This window comes from Triturus cristatus, chromosome 12 (assembly GCF_964204655.1).
Source record: "Triturus cristatus chromosome 12, aTriCri1.1, whole genome shotgun sequence".
Taxonomy (NCBI): Eukaryota; Metazoa; Chordata; class Amphibia; order Caudata; family Salamandridae; genus Triturus; species Triturus cristatus.
Window position 1 is genome coordinate 753,818,941 of NC_140595.1, and position 15,229 is coordinate 753,834,169.

The 15,229-nt window shown below is 42.4% G+C and overlaps 1 protein-coding gene across 1 annotated transcript in view; it reads left to right on the forward strand.

Annotated features, from left to right (window-relative positions):
• The first annotated feature begins 5,050 nt into the window (after window positions 1-5,050).
• The window catches only part of LOC146782708 (extracellular calcium-sensing receptor-like), a 74,296-nt gene continuing 64,117 nt past the window's right edge, over window positions 5,051-15,229 (forward strand). The window contains exon 1 of the mRNA XM_085638121.1: window positions 5,051-5,174. Within this exon, the coding sequence (XP_085494247.1) occupies window positions 5,113-5,174 (62 nt within the window). The 5' untranslated portion in view covers window positions 5,051-5,112. The remainder of the gene's footprint in view (window positions 5,175-15,229) is intronic.

Consider the following 15,229-nt stretch of genomic DNA (forward strand, 5'->3'; position numbering starts at 1 on the left):
GGAGATGCTCCCCCCACAGATGAAGGGCTCACCTGACCTGCAGAAGAAGGAGTCAGCTCTGCAGATGATGGTCCAGGCTGAGCTGCTGTGGATGTACTTGCTTGTCTTTCTGAAGAGTTACCTCCAAAAAGATGACCATGTGTCCTTCTGTGTACATCCTTGAGGTGTCTCTTCATGGTATGATTCCCAAAGGAATACTTCCTGTCAGGATTACCTCTTGAAAGTACACGCTGACACAGCTTGCAAGTTACTAAGGGTGCATTCACCTTTTGCTGGCCTTCAGGAAAAGTAAAATAATCCCATACATAAGAGGGCTTTTGTTTCCTCGCTCTCTGCCTCAAAACAGTGCTGCTAGTGCTAGCCTCACTCTCAGAAGAGCTCTGCTGTTCTGCCATCGTATCACAAAGACAACCCAGCTCCTTCTCCTAAGGGATCACAAGCAGAAATGAGGGGAATGGGTGTGGTGTAGGAGAGTTCTAGAACTGAAAGTAGTTTCAACCAATCAAAAGTTGTGTTTCATGATCACATGACCTACCGTACGCTTACGGTGCGCTTACGGTACGCTTACGTCAAAAGTGCGCATGCGCGTAAAAAAGACACGCGCTTGCGCGCATGCGCATAACAGACACTACCCGACACTTCCGCGTAACGTGCGCGTGTAGCGTACGCGCGCACGCGTCCCACGCGGAGTACGCGCGGCTACGCAAATTGCGTAACTATACGCAAGCAGCGTAGAAAAATTACGGGCATTGCGTAAACCGTACGCTTACCGTAAGCTTACGGTACGCGTACTAAAAAAATAATAAAAAAAAATAAAAAAAGTACTGCAAATAAATTTTACATGTTTATTTTAAAAAATATATTAAAAAAAAAACATATTAAAGAATTTTAAAAATTTAACCATAGTCTTTATAAATGGTAAGAAAAATAAAATAAAAATATGTTAAAAAAAATAGAAGAAAAAAAAAACAATTAGCATTTAAAAAACCTTGCAAATTCACTGAAAAAACCATGGGTTTCACACACGTTATAGTTAGGAATTAGCATTTAAAAAACCTTAGAAATTCAGTGAAAAAACCATAGGTTTCACACACGTTATAGTTAGGAATTAGCATTTAAAAAACCTTAGAAATTCAGTGAAAAAACCATAGGTTTCACACATGTTATAGTTAGCTGGACATTTTACTCGTAAAAAACCAATGAAATTCCCCCGTTATAGTTAGTTCAGCTAACTATAACTCGCGCGCCCGCAATGCACTGCTGATGACGTCACATATTACATCACTCATGACATGGTCAGTGACATCACTCATGACATCACTGATGACATCTCAAATGACATCACTGATGACATCATCCTTGTGATAGAGTGGCAGACCTCCTCTTCCCCTAATATAACCTTTGATACACGCATTCAAAAATAGAGACTAAAATTTTCAAAACAATGGACATACCAATAACAGTTACAACAACCTCTTCAGTAATTCTAAGATCCACATACACATCCACTCATTCACCAACAGTCCTATACAGTCACTCATACATGTACTCACTTATCATATGTACTCATACACCTATACATCCTGTTACACAATGCCACTCATCCATAGAGCTACTCACACACATAGTCACTCATGCTAATAAAGAATCAAACATACATTTACTTGCATATACAGTTATACACACACCACCACACTTACTTCTACGGAAACTTACACATACTTAGTCTTTTAAACAATCACTTATAGAAATACATACTTATTCATACAGGAACTCTTTCAATCTCTCACTCTCACATATACTCACATATATAAACCAATAGTCACATATACTAGTTTTAAACATATGTAGTTACTCATAAAGACACTATTGAGACAGTCATTCACTCACTAACACACCCATACACACACTCATCCACCCATGCAGTCCTGCACACATGCTCTGTTCAACACATACAAACAGTGAGTCACTCATTCATGCACCTATGCACTACGTCATACCCCCCACCGAACCATGCAGACACTCAGACTAATACTCAAAAAACCAACTAATAACCTATATAGACACCCATGTAGCTACTCACCAACCCATGCAGCCACTTATACACAAAGTGAAAAAATGATACAGATATTTACATATTTAAATATTACTCACTAAGCCATGTATTCACTATGATACACTTAATCAGTCAGTTACACAATCAATTTTTCAAAAAGAAATCATCCATTTAGACAGTAATATACCCATTTATTCTTCTATCAACCTTGAGATATACATATATAAAACATATTTAATTTTCAGAAAAACACACATTCACTGGATGATGTCATCAGTGATGTCATCAGTGATGTCATTTGAGATGTCATCAGTGATGTCATGAGTGATGTCACTGACCATGTCATGAGTGATGTAATATGTGACGTCATCAGCAGTGCATTGCGGGCGCGCGAGTTATAGTTAGCTGAACTAACTATAACGGGGGAATTTCATTGGTTTTTTACGAGTAAAATGTCCAGCTAACTATAACATGTGTGAAACCTATGGTTTTTTCACTGAATATATAGATAGATAGATAGATAGATAGATAGATAGATAGATAGATAGATAGATAGATAGATAGATAGATAGATAGATAGATAGATAGATAGATAGATAGATAGATAGATAGATAGATAGATAGATAGATAGATAGATAGATAGATAGATAGATAGATAGATGGATGGATGGATGGATGGATGGATGGATGGATGGATGGATGGATGGATGGATGGATGGATGGATGGATGGATGGATGGATGGATGGATGGATGGATGGATGGATGGATGGATGGATGGATGGATGAATGAGGAACTCGCTGTGCACTTAGGGAATTAATAGTCATTGTTTACTGTGTATTTCAAGAAAATGCGATTCTGATTATAGATATGTTTTCTCTTGAATTGAACTGTTTCCATTGGGGGTTAATTTGGGCACAACATGCAAATGTACCGTATGCCCATACAGGGCTTGATTCCTGATATACGTAATGAATTTTAGAAGTGATCTCATAACTATGAATTGGTTGCTTTGAGGGCCCATATAGGGCTGAATTGCGATGTAAAAATTAGTAATCGATTGATTGGATGTAATGATATAATTGCATTAATTCAATGAGGTTTTGATGCACACAAAGGCCTGGGAATTGTCACGTGGCCTTTGTAAGATGGCGCCCATATTTTGACCCAAGTAGTCCGTTTTCAATATCAATGATGTTTTGATTTTTGAAACTTGCTGTGATGCAATTTAAAAATATCCGTTTCCGGCGCGCCTGTGACCATCGAAAAAGGCGTCCAGCCGAAACGCGTCTGGTGTGTTTGCAAAATAAAAACTAGCAAACCTTTCCCCGTGAGTGCTTGGTTCTTGAAGAAATTGCCGGGAACTTGGAGAAGCAATATTTGGCGGGTGCACCACCCGCTTCCAAGCACCCGCTAGCGAGTGCATGCACATTGGTGCAAAATCACGGAAGCTACGATATATATATATATATATATATATATATACATCTGTACACACACACATGTATATATACACAACTTTCTAGAAGTTATTGGAGAGTGTGAAAGCTTGGGGACCCATTGATCACAATGAGTACCAATTTCTAATGGTGGAACCTCCACACCTTCGAGGTACCACTGGGACGTCCAATTGTATTATCAAAGGGATGTCTTGTTGAAAAAGCCTCAATTTTTGCTGATTTTTTTCTGTTTCCTTTTGTCAAAGACTTAAGTTATATGTGAAGGGTACAACAGATTTTATGAGAATCATTGAAGACACTCAATGGAAGGACAGTTTCTTGCTGATAACTCGGGATATAACAAGTCTTTACACATGTCTTACTATTTGTGGACATTGATGCATCTTTCTCACTCAAAAAAAGTATTTTTTGATTACATGTCTCAGTTTTTAAAGACGGTCTGGTACTTCGATGGTGGCTTGTGATGTAACCTTCAGTGAAAGCATGCGGTCAAGAAGGACTTGCTTGGACAATCACAACTATGTCCTTGAGGGTGGAGTCTGGCCTACATTTCACCACTATAAAGCCTTACTGGAAACCCCTGATATGGAGAATCCACCTGGTCAGCCAGGACCAGAATGTCCACTTATTGCTTCGCTCTTTCAGGCAGGACATCTGGTCGTGGGTGTAATGGCTCTCTCTTCGGTAACAACAAAGGAACAGAGCACAGCTGCTTCCCTCCCGAAGGCCTCCGGATCCCAACTGCATCAAGTCCCAAAAATAAACTTTTCCATGAGGAACTGCACTTTTCTTAATTGGAACAGGTGAGACTGTATCTCTAGAGAGCTTACTCCCTCCCACTCCCAATCCACTTTGCACTACCCAAGGTGAGGGCAGAAGGATATAAAGGCACTCAGAATAAGGCAGTTCTAGCATCACCAGTGGGGCACTGCAAGAGGACCAAACGTGGCAGCCATTTTGAATTGGCATGTTACAGATCACTATCTTAAGATCCCAAACCCTTCATATTCTGATTTCTCCTGCTACCAAAATATTCTGTGATTTTTTTCCAAACCACAGCATGTCTTTGTATGAGGTTGATGTTAAATTGTGATATTAGTAGTGTATATAATGGCAAACATTTCAAAGAAAGCTGCTCCCATTCTTTGCTATTCAACTGCTAGCAAGAGTAGGATGTGCCGCACTGTATTAAAGATGTGCTAACCATACCATTAGGCTCAAGACCTTGTCTTCATGTTGACTTTGTTTTTTTTACAGAGTGGTAAGAGCAGATGCTATTTTTGAAATTGTCGATAACACTTTTTAACAAAGACTAATTGTCTTTTTTTGTTCTGTAATTGCACAGTTAAGATGAAAGGGATGGATTCCAGGAAGTGTTCGAATGCGAGATGTGCTGTTGTGCTCACCTGTGCTGACCAAAGGACTTCTCTGGGCTGTTGTCTGGTCCCTCTTTGGTGCCTGAGAGCTGTGCTCGTCCTGGTCCGCTGCCTGGCTCTTGCCCAGAGATCAGTGCCCCAGTGCCAGCTTCCTAGCGCCCAGGTGTCCGGAGTCCATGGAGAAGGAGATATCCTCATTGGAGGGATATTCCCGGTCCATATGCAGAAGGTCTACCCGGAGACCACATTCAGCATCGACCCTGCTCCAATAACTTGTCAGAAGTAAGAGATTCATTACTTGCCTAGATAGTGCGTGTGGTCGTGTTGTCAAATCATGGGGCACTGGTGGATTTAATGTGTCATGGCTGTGAAGAATTGCCAATTATGTGAGCGTTGAATTGTCCTAGAGTGTGCATTTTTATTTGTTTTTGCTCTGTGCTGCAGTGCTAGCAAGAATTTTATACTGAAATACAAGGTGGTGGTGTTGGCCGAAAGTGAGATGTGCCAGTGTAACCGTGTGTGGGTATGGGTGCGTGGAAAAACTAAACGGTGTGGTGCTGTATGAATTAATTTTGATGAAAAGCAGGGAAGGGTCTCTTAAAGGGGCTTGGTTTAAGAAGTGTAACTAGGGATCTTTCCACAAAGAATGTCCTATGGTTTAAGAAGTGTAACTAGGGATCTTTCCACAAAGAATGTCCTATGCATTTAAGGGTGTAGCTTGACATAAGCAAACTAAACCTGTACTTCCCATAGGGTGCCACTCGACCACTGTTTTGGTGCCTCTCTTGGAGTTTTCTGCTATAGCATCTAACAATATAACACAGTAACGAGCATGCACCTAAAACAAGCATGACCAATTGGCTTTGCCAATGCTTGTTAGCAGTATCAAATAAATGAGTAACAACGATCGCTTTGTTGTGAATAATTATTGAAGACATTGCAATTTTAAAAACATGAGATTGGGAAGGAACCATTACTAAAGTCCAGAAGGGGTAGCGGTCTACGGAGAGGCGCAATCTCTCCCGTTCTTCCCTGCAGAGCACTTTCTGCTGCAGTGTCTTTGTTGGACACACCTTTTCCCTCCCAAATCTTTCTGAATTCCTTCATCTGAAGATCTCGCGCCCATCTCTCTCCTCTTCTGCACCTTCAGCACCTTCTTTTCATCCTCTCCTGCATGTACGTTCTTGCATCACCTGCACTTCAACCGTCTACCGCACAGACACACGGCACCCATCCGCCCGACAGGGCTGCATTTTCTTATATTTTCTCCCTGTCAATATTTCGACAGCTGCGTTTCTCCTTTAAACACTTTCGCACAGAATCACAAATAAAACTGACACACATGATAATTGCTCCTTGGGATCTGCAGAGAGGCCAAGGATTGGAAGAGCATGCATTCTGCACACCTTTATGACCGACTGACAGGCACTTTCAGAAACCGGCACTGCCTTCACTTCAAACCTTTCAATCGTGCACCATTCGAAACACCTGTAACGGGAACTCAATCAGACCCACAGAAGCGGCTCGATTCAAAACACGCGCAATACAAGAGCAACAGCAGCACGAAAATAAAAACAGGAAGGAACACAAACCCTTAAAAAATTCAGACCAAGTAAAATGTGGCATCGAGGTAAGGACTGTGGAGCTCCATGGACCACCGTCATGGTTTTTGTTGTTCAAAAATCGATCAGTGATTTCACATGTAAAGTTAAGGGCATCGATAGAGACCCCCCCCCCCCCCCCCCCCCCCGACTTGCTATTGATAGGTACTGAGGAGCGTCACTTTAACTGCGTAGAGCCTGTGTACATATAATCATTTGGGAACTTCAGGCCACCGCCTGGTTGGGGTCAGGATTAACATGTAGGAGCGGCGGTCCTGGTGCAGAAATACCCGAGACTGCTGTAGGCCAGGGCATAGTTACAGTGAACAAGCTGCGCGTGCTTATGTGGACCTTTACGTGTGTGTGCCTGCGTATGTGAGTGTCCTAGCACTAGAGTGCACACCAAGTGGTACATGCTGTACAATCACGTGCATAGGCTCGGTCCCAGTACCGGCACAGCTGCAAGGCCAGGATGGGCTCCACGTCTTCAGAGACATGCATTATTACAATTTTCAACCGGTAATCGACTTGAATCGAGTTACATCAGTTGACAATTATGTCATCAATATATGTAGTGTATAATGCTGCTTCATCACTTTCCTCTTTTAAGATGACACATAATTTTAAGGGATTAAAAGGCGCACACACACACAGATTAGGTTGAGTTCACCACTGACAAAACGATCATTGGATACACGTCAATCAAGTGTGACCGTGGCCACCATCACATCACCAGGTGAACTGACTATCACACATACACACTCCTCCATATTTGTATTTGTTTGAGGGGTTCGGTGTTTGGGCGACCCTCGTTTTCCGGAGCCCAGTGTCCTTTTATTCCATTTGTAGTGTTAGACGCCCTCTCCTCGTGCACGGGAACGTCACTGACAAGGATGACCCGTCACTGTGCTGCGTGCACTGCGTCTCAGCCATGGTCGCTCCTCTTAGGACAGCTGTGTCAATCCAGCACTGCGAAAAAAGAGAAGGTGCGCGCGGGAACTCACGGACATCATGACTGAATCAGGTATGAGGCTTTTTTTGTTTCAGCAAACCATTGAAATCCTCTGCAAATGCAGTGCTGGGGGGCTGCAAAGGGCGGGATTTGCAGACTGCACGTTTTGCAAGCAGGGTTCCTCTAACGCAGGGTGTGCAAGGTAAAAAGAATGTAACGTCGCGCACGTCATGGCAGGCAGCAGTATATAGTGATGTATGATACCACTGTCTGCTCGTTTGATGCCAAAAGCTGCCCTTTGTGCTGTGGAAGTTGCCCCCCCCCCCACACTCCATTGTCAAAAGATGACTGCCCGACAAAGGCAGTATTAGCCCCCAAAGTGAACATGTTTTTAAACTGTATCTTGTAAAATGTAGTAAACAACGTGTTTTCACAGGGGGATGGGGAGCCAGCCACAAGACTAATATGAGTGCAAGGGAAACAGCTATTTAAATGGGGAAATATATTTTTCTTGTGAAAGTACCAAAATAAATGTTTTCGTGTGCAGATGTACGTTTACTTCAAATTTCTACATTAAAAAAATGTGCACTTGAAACCCTTACATCTGTGAATACCCTTGGTCAGGGCTCAAGTCCTAAAAAAATAAGTGGGGGTACTCACCAAGTTAGGCAGAATGGGTGTGACATCACGGCATGTGACATTACAGGAAGTAAAATCACTGTGTGTGACATCACATGAAGTGACATCACAGCGCGTGACATTGCATGTATCATCACAGGAAGTGACATCACAACCCATTATCTCACAGGAAGTGACATCAGATCTTCAGACCTCACATTTGTTTAGCAGGTCTATCATGAGTACATTTGAGCGCATTGCAATATTTAACAAATGAGATTTTGCATTGGGGTTGTGCCAAAATACTGGCGCAACCCCAATACAAAATCTGAGGCTCAAATTAAACATTGATTTTTTTTTAACCCTGCCACAAAGAAATTGGCTACAAGGAGAAATGTAGCAGTGCATCTGTTCTGCTTAGTTGGTTGCAATGTCTGATTTTAAAATTTCTTAAGGGTTAAGGCGCCTGTTGCAGTGATCATTGTGTGCCACCTAAAAGTCAGGGAATAATTATAATGGTAAAATAACTCTGGAGGATGTATTTGCTGGAGAGACCTGTGTTTATAGTAGCATAAAGGGTGAATATGTCTCATACAAATCACATTATGTAATACACAGATGACATTTTTATTTTATGTAAATGGGCAAGTAGGTTAATGCTTTTAAGACAGAGATTCTCTTGTCACTTGTAGGTCATAAATTGTAATCCTCATAATATATCACAGTGAGGTATGAAGGACTTGGGACTCCCACACCTTGTAACCCTCACTGTCTTATGTAACACATCCATAATACTAATACACACATGATATATTGTCAATGTATAATTTGTACGTGTGATGTAAAGCACTCTGACGCCTTGCATTGGGATGAGCAGTGGCACTACGCATCCCAATTCAAGGTGTCAGAGGGCTTTAAATCACAATTACACAAATAACACTTTAAATACCACTATTTTGTTTTATTTATTTAATAGTGCTTTAGCACCACTGTAGTGCTAAAGTGCTACAAAAGAAATAAAACAGAACAGTGGTATTTAAAGTATTATTTTTGTAAATACTGGGGCGACCAACACACCTGAAATTCTTACAGTGTATATATCAAACAACAAGAGAGAGAGGGAGGGATAGTCACTCTTATTCCCCCTAGTCAATATACTTAAAATCAACAAAAGAGTGACAGAAAAATTCCGGAGAAAAGAAGTACTCAGGAATAAAATCTGCAAGGAAAAACCTCTTCTTTTTTTAAAAGAACCCTCACTCACAAACCTAGTTGGTGACATGCTTCATCATCGGGTTCCCACCAGGGAGACCGAGTGCCTTCCTGGTGTGCTTCAAAGCCTGAATTACAGCGGAGCAGGATTTTTTGTGCAAAGGAGTGAGTGCAAAGGGTGGTGCAAAATTAAAAGATGGCTGGTTTTATCCAAAATTAATTTTAATGACAAAAAAACCAACAATCATTAAAAACAAGTGAGACGGACGTGCGCTGGCTGGTCAGGTTAACCAGACCCGTCCGATTTAATAAATGAGTGAAAAATTGGTCAACATGTTTCTGCTTATAAATGCGATTGTGCTAAGCTTTCATCAGGACCGGTACTCCACGGCGGTATATGCTCGCTAAGGCGTACACTAACCAGAGGAGGTGTATGTGTAGTAAAACTCATGGTTTTACCAATGCGGCCTTCTGGGATTTCCAAAGGCCACTACATTCTGAAAGAAAAACAAACAAGAGACACACATAAAAGCACTTATCGCTGTATAGTAACAACATTGGTTTCTTTTTGTCAGATGTCATTGAGGTGTATATTCCCTAATAATCACATGCAGTGAATCAATTCAATTATTCAGAAAGATACCACCACCAGTGCTCATGTTTGTGGCACCAGTGACCTAGAACACAGCCACTCCGTATTTAATTCATACCAGAGGGATCCATACTACAGGCGAAAATCTCTAACGTATGTAACGCTTTAAGGTGTATCACGCTTTGAAATAGAAGCGATTAATGCGTGAATCATGCATTTTGATGAGCTACCTTCAAGTAGTCTAGTGCTCGGTGATAACCCTCATATTAAAACAATAGCGCTGCAAAAGACAATATTGGCTTCACAGATTTGTACACACTCAGAGACAGTGTACATTTAAAATCAAACCATTGCATGGAAAACTTAGAGGCTCACGTGAAGTAAAAAATGGCTTCACGTCATGGGTCCTTGGGTTTTTTGTTTTTTTTACCCAAACGGGATCTAGGCAGAGGAGACAATACGTTATTCAGCACAGCGGATGTTCCTGCAGAATAACTGATTATCACAACTCCCACACACTTACTTCTATTTCAGTAGTGTCCCTCTGTCGACCTATTCTCAATCCTCTGCGGCCCGAATGTTGCCTCGTTGAAGCCGCCCAGTGTAGAAATGCCAGATTGGAATCACGTGACTCCCATGCAGAAGCGTATGACGCGACGTGTCTGGGAAACGTCATGCGAAAACACTAGACCGTGCAGACAAGGTTGTGGTGACTCCCAACTTTATTGACCTATCGTGGTGAACATTGTATTAACGATCGTGAAAACTTAATTCAGTATTACTAAAGTCAAATATGCTGAGACAGAGTTTGTTAACTCAGTAAATGCAGAGGTGGTATGTACAAACCTAGTGGGCAAATCATCAGTCTAGCCATTTAGAGAAAAAATACGTTTTATATGTCGGAAAATGCTTAAAATGACAATTGAGTTTGGTTATATGGAAACTATCCTGAAAATATACAATAATTTGACTAAGTCAGTTGTTTGACATATATCGGAATAATTCCTGAGGTGAATTTTCTATTGACACAGTCATGTGTCAACCCAGAGGCAATAAACGTTAACCATTTATTGTTGTGGGAAAGTAGCCCATGAAGTGCACTGTTCAGAAAGAGAGCTGCTGTTAGCGTTTCATCACTGAGCCCCATGGAATATTATCGTTGAGCCCTGTGCAGTGGGTAGATAAACAATAAATCCACCGCTGCTCCTTTTCAAAAAGCACATGTTGTGCATTAGGGCTAAACTTCGGTTGCTCAATGATGGTCCAGCTGAGGTCATTTGGGGTATGGCTGGATTGCAAAAAATGATCAGTAAGTTTCGTGGTGTTTTTGCAGCACCTAATGTTACTGCGGTGCTCGCAAATACGTTGCTTAATCATACGTGATGTCATGCCCACATACCTGAGCCCGCACAGGCATGTAATCAGGTATACCACATTGGTGGAATTGCAATTCGTGTGGGCTCTTTGTGACCATTGTTTTCCAGGTTCCAATTTTAAGAATTTTGTGGCGGTAGTCAGATGGCAAACACTACAACCCCCACAAGGAAAGTATCCTGTAACTGGGGGAGGCCGCAGGCATTTAGAACCGTCTGGTTCTCATCCTTCTCATACTTCTTTGGGCGTGTGTGTACAAGGGAATCTTTAATACACCTGGCACGTTTATAAGAGAAGAGTGGTTTTTCCCATTTATGATTGTAACTTTCCAGTATTCTCCAGTGTTTTCTAATCGATCTACATACAGCATTGGAAGCTACGTTATACGTAGTTACACATGTAAGTGGTACATTCTCCATGTTGTTTTTAGGAAAGTCTTCCAAAAGGGCTTCTCTGTGTTGGTTTCTAGCTCTTTTGCAGCTCCTCTTGAGTATTCTGTCCGGATAGCCACGTTTCTGCAGTTTGTTAGTCAGATCTCGTGACTGTAACTTGAAATCAGTTAATTCACTGCAATTATGTCTGAGTCGTAGATATTGTCCGAAGGAGAGATTCTCCCGCAACGGGCGAGGATGAAAACTAGAAAAATGCAACAGATTGTTCTCAGCTGTTGGTTTATGATGCGTTTTTGTCTGTAACTGATTACCAACTTTTTTGATGACAGCATCAAGGAAAACCATCTCGTTCTTGTTATAGGAATATGTAAACTTCAGGGTAGGGTCACATGTGTTGATCCACCCAAATAAATCCAGAAGAGTATTCTCAGTACCTTGCCAGATAATCACAACATCATCTATGTACCTTTGCCAAAAGGTAACATAGGATGCATAAGGATCCGTGCCGAAAGGATGTGCTTGCACTCAAAATCATGCACATAGAGTCCGGCAACACTTGGGACAAAGGTACTGGCCATCGAAGTGCCAGTCGACTGCAGGTAGAGTTCTCCTTTATATTCAAATAAATTCTTCTTAAGTGCAGGAGTGGCACAAGCAGCCACAAATTCCTTAGGTGTAACAAAATCCAATGGTGCTGTCTCCAGTGTTTCCTTGATGACCCTGATGGTGTCGTCTTGCGGAATACAGGTGTAGAGGCTCTCAATGTCCAGTGAGACCAAGAATGATGGTTCATTGGGAATTTCTATTTCCTGTAATAAGGCAAGAAGACTCTTGGTATCCTTGATGTAAGTACTGGTTGTCTGAATCAGGGGTTTTAGAAAAAAATCACAGTATCTTGACAGGGGTTAAAGCAAAGAACCGATGCCCGACACTATCGGTCGACCAGGAGGAGGCATTCTGTTCTTATGCGCCTTCGGCAATGTATAAAAATTAAGCCTGGGCAAAGCACTATGCTACGCTCGTGTAGTTTGCGAAGTTTGCGCTACTTCGAGAATTGCACGTAGCACAGTGCAAACACGCGTAGCGTAGTGTTGCGTAGTGCAGCGGTCATTTTTTGCTTGCTCGCGGTCCTCAACGTCAAGTTGGCAACCGCGAGCAAGCAAAATGACATCCCGGCGAGACTTTTTCCTCGTTCGCGATTAGCAACATCAAGTTGGCGATCGCGAGCGTGGAAAATAAACCTCCCGGCGAGATTCTCAACGCGAGGAGGTCAGGTTTCTCATTGCGAGTGGTCGCGTATGCTCGCGACCCCTCGCGATGAGAAACTACCAGTTCGCGTTGAGAAAGCTGCCACTCGAGTAAAAATCGACTCGAGCGGCAGAAAACTACAGCTCGCACTGTGCAAGATGCCGTTTTCAATGATTGCACAGTGCCGGTTGCTTGTCCGCACTGTGCAATCATTGAAAACGACATCTTGCACAGTGCGAACAGGGTACTACGCAGTTCGCGAAATGCTACGCGTAGCTCGCGTAGTGCACTTTGCGTAGCTTCGCGTAGTGCTACTTCGCGAACTACGCCCAGGGTTAATAAAAATACGGTATAGTGCCCTTGGTGGTAGTTAGAAAATCAGCCTCATGCTTAGTGATATGACCATTAGTTTCTGCATCAGTCACTAGTTCCAGAATGCTTGTTCGGAGTTGGGGCGAAGGATCAGTAGTCAGCCAGATGTAATGGGCCTGATCGTTTAGGAGGCGTCTACAATCCGTGTCATAAGCCACTGCATCTTGAATGACAATCTCACCCCCCTTGTCAGCAGCTTTTATAACAATGGTGGCGTTGGACTGCAGGGACTGGAGTGCTTGGAATTCACACTCCTTCATAATCTTGAAGATTGCCGTCTCTTCAAAGGACTCAACAACATTGAAGACGGCCTGTTCACAGGCCATAATTTCCGGTGGTATAGTATGAGGTGGAGGAGTAAAGGTCGATTTTAACCTCAATCCAGTATCGCTTGCGGTGGTTTGAGTCCCTTCCATGATTTGTTTTTCAAAGAAACTTTAAAGTTTCAATTTCCAGAAGAACTATGAAAGTTCGTAGTGAAGTTTAAAACGATCCAGGAGTGCAGTGGGTATAAATCCCAGTCCCTTCAATAGGACGGCTTTTTCATCTTCGGTCAGGACCACTGAAAAGAGGTTGGTTATCAAACTCTCTGATTGCTTGGGCCTGCTTGCTGGTCCCGGACCTTGCTCCGTGTATTGTCTCCCACTGCTTCCTCTTGTTCCCAGTGAACCTGGTTGGTCCCTCTTCTTTTGCCGTGTGCTCTCCGACCCCTCTCTAAAAAAGGGGGACGGTACATATTTTGTTGGAAATGGGGATGAGGCATGAAGGCGGGATTCCAGCCCATCATTTGCTGGAACTGTGGTAGTTGAAAAGGGTTTTGATAGCCACCTCCCCCATCTGTGGGAAGGGTTGACAAGGTTGTTGGTATTGCTGTCTTGTATTCCTGCCTCTCCCTCCCTGTCTTGGCTTGAAACTGTCCCCACTAGACCCACTCGTGGTGGAACCCTCATCATTAGAGCCATCTGTACTGTGATCATTCCTGGGTGGGGGAGTGTAATCCGGATTAGCGTAAGGGTAGGTATTAATATATGACCACCGCTTCAGATCTTTTTGGAATTTCTGTGCTTTTGACTGTGTCAAAGTGTCTTTATATTCATTCATTTATTTATTCAGTTCATCCAGCCTCTTTTTGTACCCAGTAAGAGTAGTTCTAAAATGTGTTTCCGTAAGCTGGAATTCCACCAGCACTGCTTCAGATAAACAAAGGTCTGTTTTTATTATGAGCACTAACCAGTCACGGGTACAGTGCCACGCGATCTGGGCCCATTCTTTTCTGAACAGTGCATCCTCTAAAAACATTTGTGGAGCATTCGTTACCAAAAGACCTTTTGGTGCCACATTATTCCTTAAATACTCAGTGAGTATTGTGCCATGTAAAATGGTACGGATACGGCTTCTTTTTTGTTCTGTCAGTTTTTCCCACTCTGTTGTCTGCGATATTGTTTGGGCAATAGAGGGATCAGAAAAAAGAGAAGGGTCTGCCAGAAGGGCGTCCACCTCCTCATTCGAATAAGAAAGGCCTAAGTTTTCCATGCTAACAGTGAGGGATTCACTCCTGGAGCATTAAACAAAGCAGGTAATTCTCTCACAGCTGTGCGCTGCAGAATATATATCAAACAACAAGAGAGAGAGGGAAGGATAGTCACTTTTATTCCCCCTAGTCAATATACTTGAAATCAACAAAAGAGTGACAGAAAAATTCCGGAGAAAAGAAGTACTCATGAATAAAACTGTGCTAGGAAAAACCTCTTCTTTTTTAAAAAGAACCCTCACTTACCAACCTAGTTGGTGACATGCTTCATCATCGTGTTCCCACCAGGGAGACCGAGTGCCTCGGACAATATCTACCACTCAGACGTAATTGCAGTGAATTAACTGATTTCAAGTTACAGTCACGAGATCTGACTAACAAACTGCAGAAACGTGGCTATCCGGACAGAATACTCAAGAGGAGCTGCAAAAGAGCTAGAAACCAA